At 42.1% G+C, this 7,912-nt stretch overlaps 1 protein-coding gene across 1 annotated transcript; it reads right to left on the bottom strand.

Moving 5' to 3' along the window:
• Nucleotides 1-806: 806 nt before the first annotated feature.
• On the bottom strand, nt 807-6,582 carry dnaja2b (DnaJ heat shock protein family (Hsp40) member A2b). The gene is made up of 9 exons (XM_056416399.1): nt 6,420-6,582; nt 5,303-5,362; nt 4,675-4,901; nt 4,495-4,575; nt 4,215-4,348; nt 3,909-4,105; nt 3,625-3,769; nt 2,609-2,736; nt 807-2,503 (listed from the first exon to the last, which is right to left on the bottom strand). Exons 1-9 carry the CDS (start codon nt 6,495-6,497, stop codon nt 2,315-2,317), a joined length of 1,239 nt encoding a protein of 412 aa, XP_056272374.1. The 5' UTR covers nt 6,498-6,582; the 3' UTR covers nt 807-2,314.
• Between the last annotated feature and the right edge of the window lie 1,330 nt (nt 6,583-7,912).

The following is a 7,912-nucleotide window of genomic DNA, read 5'->3' as shown; positions in this document are numbered from 1 at the left end:
CAAAGGAAGGTCGAACAGAGGCAGCAGAGAGAGAGAGAGAGACAACTGCTGAGGGTGAGAGAAAGGTGTAGAAGTTTCAACCCACTGCTCTTCGGATCATTGTTCGTGTGACATGTCACTCGGACACGGTTTGCCCCTCAGGTCCAGGAGCGTCTGTCCATCATACAGAACAGAAAAGCAGAGGAAGACCTGCTCGGCGTGAAGCACACAGACAGACTGAAGCACCTCACACAGGATCTACCTCAGGTAAACGCCGTGCAGCGAGGCGCTCCGCCGAGTCGTATCCGTCATCGTATCACCATCTTCTGTGTTTTAGGAGGGTAAGAACCAGCAGAAGACAGTGGTCAGAGAGCGACTGGAGCAGCTGAGAAGAGAGAGATCTCATGTCATGCAGTCCAAGCGAGACCGGTAGGAGAGAGCACTTTGACTCAAATAGGGAAGCAGGGTGTTCCACTTCTAATGTTTCTGTTTCATCTTCTAGGAATACTGCAGGATTCAAGGAGCTTCTGGGCCCAGCAGCTCCCAACAGCAGTGGAACAGATGAGGGAGCAGACAGAGACGCTCCAGCTGCTTCAATTAACGTGTAGTTTTAACAAATGGGATTTTTAGTTAGCAATTGCTATTCAAAGAAAGTTGCCTATTCTAATCATTTATAATCCCATTGCTTTTCAGATAATATTCTGATGAGTTAAATTATAATATTTATCACATTGGCCCTTTTGTTTATGGTCATATATATATATAAGCTCCCATAATAAAAACAATTGTGACTGCAGGGTGTGCGTTTGCAAATAAGACATCTCACATTTGAATTGACTGTTTATTATACAGTACTCATCTTGACAAACGTAAGCATCAACATTAACGTCATTTATCAATGACCCCCTTTAGTTGTGTACACATTATCCCCGTGGGCTTAATTACATACACAATACGTCACAGAGGTGCATGTCAACAGTCTACAGAGGCGCCATCAACTCTCCATGTGAACAGAACTTATTTTGCCACCGTTGGCGATTACTCACTTGTAAATGAACTAATGCGACTAGATGAAGGACACCACCGTAGACTTAGAATGCACCTGTGGACTGGGGCTATATTTATTTACAGATCTAGAGGGATAGGAATATTGTAACAAGTCAAAGAATGTAAATTTGGCTAACAACTCTACGATGGGAGGATATGTATAATACAGGCTTGCTGCGGGCCCAGTGGTCTTCCTGCAAGAGAAGAAGAGCTCCTGGTTCTGGTGAGTAGAGGGAACATGTCTTCATGGGAAAGCTTCTCAGCAAATAAACATTCTGTGTTTCCCTCTTAAATTGCCCCCATCGAGTGCAACACTGCAGTCCAACACAAAGCAGGAACATCTATCACGCCAATAAGCCAGAACATTCCACAGCAGCTCACACACGAGCCGCTGCATTACACACATACAATATACAAGTGTGCCCTCAATTCAAATGACGAGTATTCAACTTAGGGTCAAGTTATGTGGTCTCGAACACACTAACATTCAAACCAACATAGACAAACAAGTTTAAATGTCAAAAGAAGAAAACATGATGCCTGGCTGACAGGTGTTTTACTCAGGGCTTTAATATTTTAGCAACGCGACAGCTGGGGACTTAACAGAAACGGTTGCATTTTCAATAAATGACTGCTCACCTTAGAAGATGCCGTGGATTAAACGTGCGGTTCTCAGCAGGCTGTGCAGAGGACACACTGAAGAGGGCTGTAATTAGGTCAGCTCTCTTGATAGCAGGGCACTTGGATAGCCGTGACACGCTGAAATTTAAACAGGTGTGGTGCCATTTCTCTGTAGTGTCCGATCCGGACCCTGATCTACATGTGCAAGATCGTCAGCAAGAAAGCAGCATGCGCTTCTGTGTGATAGACTAAACTACACCGTATACAAGAAAGTCAACAATATTTGCATTTTATACACTAGACTGGTGTTTCCCACAGTGAAAGGTAAAAGCCGAGGATGAAAACAGGGCGGTCCAAGTCAAGTTCATTCAGTGAAGCTTCTTGCTGGAGGCTTTGATGAGCACTACTGTCCATAAACACAAAATGGTCATTACACGTCCAGCATATCTCTGACTTATGGGCACCATGGGACTGATGAGGGTTGATATAAGTGTATATGTATTTGTGTACATCTCTTTTTCATGTGAATCATGAAAAGAGAGAAATCAACATGTATGCGCGTCACGTCTTGAATGGTGTTAGCAATGGGACTCAAGAGATGTTCATGTATTTTTGCATCTGTGTGTGTGTGTGTGTGTAATGTGCATGTTTTTATGTACGAGTCTTTCTATTGGTGCGCACATTGCACCCCTGGGCCATGATGGCCAACTTCCTCATCTGAACTATCATTGTAGGCCTCTCTCCTGGCTCCACTTCCTGACCCTTGACTCTTGTCAAATTCTGTCAGGTCAACTTCCTCCGCATCCGCTGAAATAACAGGATTCTCAGAACGAGCAGGCAGTAAGCACTCCAGCTCCTGCAAGAAGAAAATGTAGTTAAAGAAACGACACCATAATCATTCAAGCTTACTGGAGCTAAATTTGTGCGAGGTGGGATGGGATGTTTCACAATTGCGACTCACATTCAGTTTTTCAGGGCTAATCCAATTGTTGTCGGGGAACTGAATGTCAAACTTGATGTAAAGGTCTCCCTTCTCAAACGGGTTTCTGTACTGAGGCATTCCCTCTCCCTTCACCATTCGAATAGAACCTACCACACAACAACAACATGTTGAAACAGCATCCAGATGAAACAGGCAGAACAGAGATGTCAGAATAATGTTTTGAATATGTGCTTTTGGCATATTATGGACAAGTTACAACAATATTATATCCTATTTGGGATTGGTTTTATACCTAGAGTTAATAATAAAACAAGTATTGTAATATACTTTCTCAAGTTTAAACTGTCATAATAATGTATGTGTATACAAAAAATCTGGGGTTAAAAAATAAAAAGGAATTGTGCATGAACCTTAGTTAATAGTGTATTACAGGACATGTGTAAAACTAGCTGGAAATATATGTATTAGATGGAGTAAATATAAGAGCCATCATCTTGTGCACCTTTCCCGTCGGCAGTCGGACTCATCAATGGAACCCGGGACTGACTGACTGTCACCCCCAGGACTACCACCTCTTCTTCCACCTTCCTCTCTCCTCCTTCTTCCCGCTCCTTCCTCTTCCTCCCTCTTCCTCCCACTCCTCCTCCCTCCTCCTTCTTCCCTCCTCCACACACGTCACTTTAACATGCACTTTAACTTGAGGCCTCCTCCACACACGCCACTTTATTTGCATGCACTTTAACTTAAACACACGCCACGCGTAACATACACTTTTAACTAAAACACACCACTTGAAGCACACACCCAAACACTTTCACATTATTTGTTGTCTTTCTGTCGTGTTGATTGTTGTTTGTTTGTCATGTCCAAATGTTGCACCTTCCACCAAAAAAAATTCCTCGTTTGTGTAAACATTCCTGGCAATAAAACTGTTTCTGATTCTGATTCTGATTAAAATGTCCTTCAGAACAAAACAAAAAAAGCAGGAATGTGATAGATATAAAAAAAATAATGTGGTTTGAAGACTTGTTTACCTGGCTCGATGACCTTGCCAGATGGATATTTGACGAGCAACTGACGTCCATCAAGGTGAGTGATAGTCATCTGGAAGCCACACAGAGCCTCGACCAGACCGATACGTTGGACCATGTGAAGGTCACTGCCATCACGGCGGAATTCCTGATTTAGATTGACATCCAAATGTGTTAAGTCTCAGAACTAGTACGACAAAGAAATGTAGAAATATCATCTTCTTAACCATGATAATAAAATAAATACCGCTACATAATCAATATAAGAAGCCAATGGTTTTCTTTACCTCATGTTCTTTCTCTTGCAGGACCAGGACTATATCTCCTGGTTCAACTCCTGGTGCTTGGTCAGCTTCACCAGAGAACGTGATCTTCTGCCCATGCCTCATGCCTTTGTCCACATGCACCTCAAGAAGCTTGGTCTCCTTACACACCTTATGACCATCACACTTTCTGCAGCGGTCTTTCTCATTTATCACCTCGCCTGCACAAGCACACATGGAGACATAAGACAATTTCAGAGTGCCGTTGTGCTACAAGATCTGTCTTTTAAAAGTACAGTGAGTTTGTGTTAAAAAAAATATATATAATACCTTCTCCATTGCAGTCTGTGCAGACTGACTGCATTTGTTGGACCATCCCAGGGGCCAGCTGTCTAATCATGATTCTCATACCTCGTCCCCTGCATGCCACACACTTCTGCACGGCTCCTGCCTTACCCCCCTGACTAAAAGGCAAACAGTAAAGTGTCATCATTGTTAACAGAAATGTAAATCCAACAAAATTACTCTAATTTCATGTTATTTTCTGTCAGCGCTTTGAAAATATTGATCATTTTAAATGATTAAAATGAAACATTTAAAGTAAACTCACCCATTACAGGCAGCACACAGCACATTCTTACTGAGCTGCAGTTTGGTGGTTTTGCCATTGTAGAGGTCGTCAAGAGAAACTCTGCATGAAAAAAGATATACAAGATGTGTGCACTGCAACCTCACAATACATTTGCACCACCTATCGAAGCACCAAACTGTATTTATGAAACACACTTACTTCAAAGGATGTATCATATCATCTCCTCTCCTCCTTCCTCCATTGCGTCCTCTGCCCTGTCCCCCCATGAACCCAAATAGTCCACCGCCAAAAATGTGAGAGAAGATATCGTCCATGCCTGGCCCACTGCCTCCTCCCTCCCGTAGGCCCTGTTCTCCATAGCGATCATAAAGCTCCTTCTTTTCTGGATTTGTGAGAACCTCATATGCAAAACTGATCTCTTTAAACTGGAAAAATAAAAAAAGGTACAATTAGACAGCTTGACACAGTTTCAAACCATTCAGAACATTGCAGCAAAAAGGGCCAACTATGTGCGTTTCTAATGAGGCCCTCAAAACAAAGTAAAAAAGAAACAAGAAGACAGTCTAGTCGTTTGTGTCATATTGAAGAATCTGAGAAATGAAGTAAAAAGCAGTATGAATGGTGCATATTTTTGCATAAATTGCTTATATATTCTGTACTCTAATCTGTAACTCACCTCTCAATCCTCAAAGAGTTGGGATGTGTGCTCATAATAAACCAAGTTGACATCTTTTCTTTGTCCTAATTGTTGAATAACTGAGCTGTTGATGTTGGTGCTGTTGCTAACTACGGTGTTGCTGCTGTTGCCATGCTTTGTGCACCATACCTTGTCTCCGGCATCAGGGTTCTTGTCAGGATGGTACTCTTTGGCTAATTTTCGGTAGGCCTGTAATAAACCAAAAATCAACATGAACAGAGCTGTGTGTGCGCCCTGAAGACAAGCATCAACTGACAAAAACCGACGGGTTTCAACTGTCTTTATGAGCCGAGGGCTTGACTTGTGGGCCTGCTGTCAAAAACACTTGCAAGAGCATCGCTGGCTTTAACCTCCCAGACCCTCGAGCTTAAACATGTCAGATGTATGCTCTTCTGGCAAACCACGTTTTGCAATGTCGCTTGTTGCCACCACCCGGTATGCGTTAGTAGGAATGCAAACAGACGACAGACGATTGCTTAACATTACGTTACATTAATGTTGGTTGCTTTACGTCACATAATGTAAAACGAATATATAGGCGGTCACACGCACAATCTTTGTTGTTGATTGTTTCAATTTCTAACTGCCTAATGTTTTAATTGAGTGACACAGAGACGTGCCGTTGCATGTACACTAACAGCTAGGTTACGTATACAGTAGCGTTAGCTCACGATACACGACATAAACCGCCACAAGTGTAGCGTTTTCGATAAACCTCAACTCACGATTCATTTCTTTTCAGGTTTAGCGATACAAGATGTTACACCAACGTTCCTGACAAACAATAGAGTTTCTTGTATCGGTAGTTTCCCCTAGATGTGCTGTTTAGTTGGCACTTGCTTCCTCAGAGCGACTCGGTGACGGCTATTTGCTGGAATGTATCACGTAACGTCAATAGCCGGGATGCTATCGCACTCGTGGTGAACAGTGTATTTCTTGGTTTTCGGAGAGGCTAACTCCATGCTTCAGATCTATGTCACGATATAAACAATAGAAATCATTGCCGATAATTTACAAACACCAATGAGTAGCTTTAATTGCCATAAAAAAACGCCACAGAATACTAAACAGTCATTTAGCTCGCTTAGCTCACGAGCTAACCTAACTCTCAAGCCGCTGCTGAGAATCCTTAGCTAACTAGCTCGCGTCGCTCGTTTCTAGGCCACCATTCACTGGTGACCTCTCCCTCTCTTGTTTCATCGGGTTCTTACTAAACACATTTCGTTTGACAGAGTAGCTCGTGTACCTTCTTCAGCTCATTTTCAGAGGAAGACGTCGAGACTCCGAGGATGTCGTAGAGCTTCATATCCACAACGTTCGACATGATGCTAACCGGCTACACAGAAAGACCTTCTGCAGAGCTTCAGCTGAGAGGAACCGACGCAGGAATCACCGGCTGCGCTGTCCAGGGTTGCCAGATACTACGACAAACACCCACTTGGAAACAGCTGTCACCAAACGGCATCCATATTATTACAGAAACAGTAGCGGGGCTTGTGTTGTAATTGCGAGGAGAGTGTTATTATCTTCTTAAGTAGTGAACGAGATGGTACGTTTAATAACAATTCGTCACGTCATAATATTACTGATATTAACGTTTTATTCCCGGAAGCGAGTGCCTACATGAGGTGGATATGGCTTTAAATGTACTTTTAGACTGATTGAATATAATCAATGGAGATAAACACAACTAACATGTTTTCAAATGTCTCCACTGACCAGCCGAAATTACATTTGCATCTAGATAATCCGTGGTAGTAGGTGAGAGGGAGTTAAATGTCTACAATGTCAGATATTTAAAGATCCACTTTTAAGAGAATTTGGCTTTTTCAATATATCTCCTAATCTGGACCTTTTCGATGGGGAGAAAAGCAGCATTTAGCTGAAATAGGTCAATCCGAACTGAAGATCTATATCTTATGACATTTAAAGCATCACTGGATATTTTCAAAAGATTGTTACCAAATATCTGTTTTCAGTCAGTCTCTTCAGGTACATTACAACTCCTTCTGTGATCAAGACCATAACGCCCTTGGTTTCTGCTTGTGACTCTACAATGTTAAACTCTGCAATTTCTAACTCCTAGTTAAGATAGCTATCTAGTTTATGTATAGTCTATGTATACAGCAACCATACCCTGAGGTAAATATGATTCCTCAGCTGTTATTTAAAAGGCTCCAGGTGGTTATACTGCAGCAGATTGTTTAACCCTTGTGTTGCCTTCGGGTCATTTTGACCCGATTCAATATTTAACCCTCCTGTCGCCTTCGGGTCAATTTGACCCGATTCAATGTTTAATGTCGGTGTTCTTTCGGGAGTCAACAAACAAACATAAAGTACCTCACACTTAAACTTGGAAAGCAATATTAATTCTAATAATTTTCTGGAGATTTTAATAGCTGGGGTCATATTGACCTCAAGGGTAAAATATGTTAGTAAATATAAAGGTAACAGGAGGGTTAAACATTGAATCGGGTCATATTGACCCGAAGGCGACAGGAGGGTGAAACATTGAATCGGGTCAAATTGACCCGAAGGCAACACAAGGGTTAAATAGCACCTTTGTTTAAGGACAAACAATTGTCTGCAGAAATTGAAGGGCAAAGGTAATACATAATCCTAAAATCAGTGTAGCGTGTATTATTTTATTAAACTATCTCAACGTGTTTCCTAATCCGATGTGAGGTCCTGCGGGACAAGGATGTCGTATGTGTACAGATTGTAAAGCCCAATCAGGCA

This window comes from Pseudoliparis swirei, chromosome 6 (assembly GCF_029220125.1).
Source record: "Pseudoliparis swirei isolate HS2019 ecotype Mariana Trench chromosome 6, NWPU_hadal_v1, whole genome shotgun sequence".
Taxonomy (NCBI): Eukaryota; Metazoa; Chordata; class Actinopteri; order Perciformes; family Liparidae; genus Pseudoliparis; species Pseudoliparis swirei.
The sequence above is the reverse complement of the archived record's forward strand: the minus strand, read 5'-3'. Positions and strand labels throughout refer to the sequence as shown.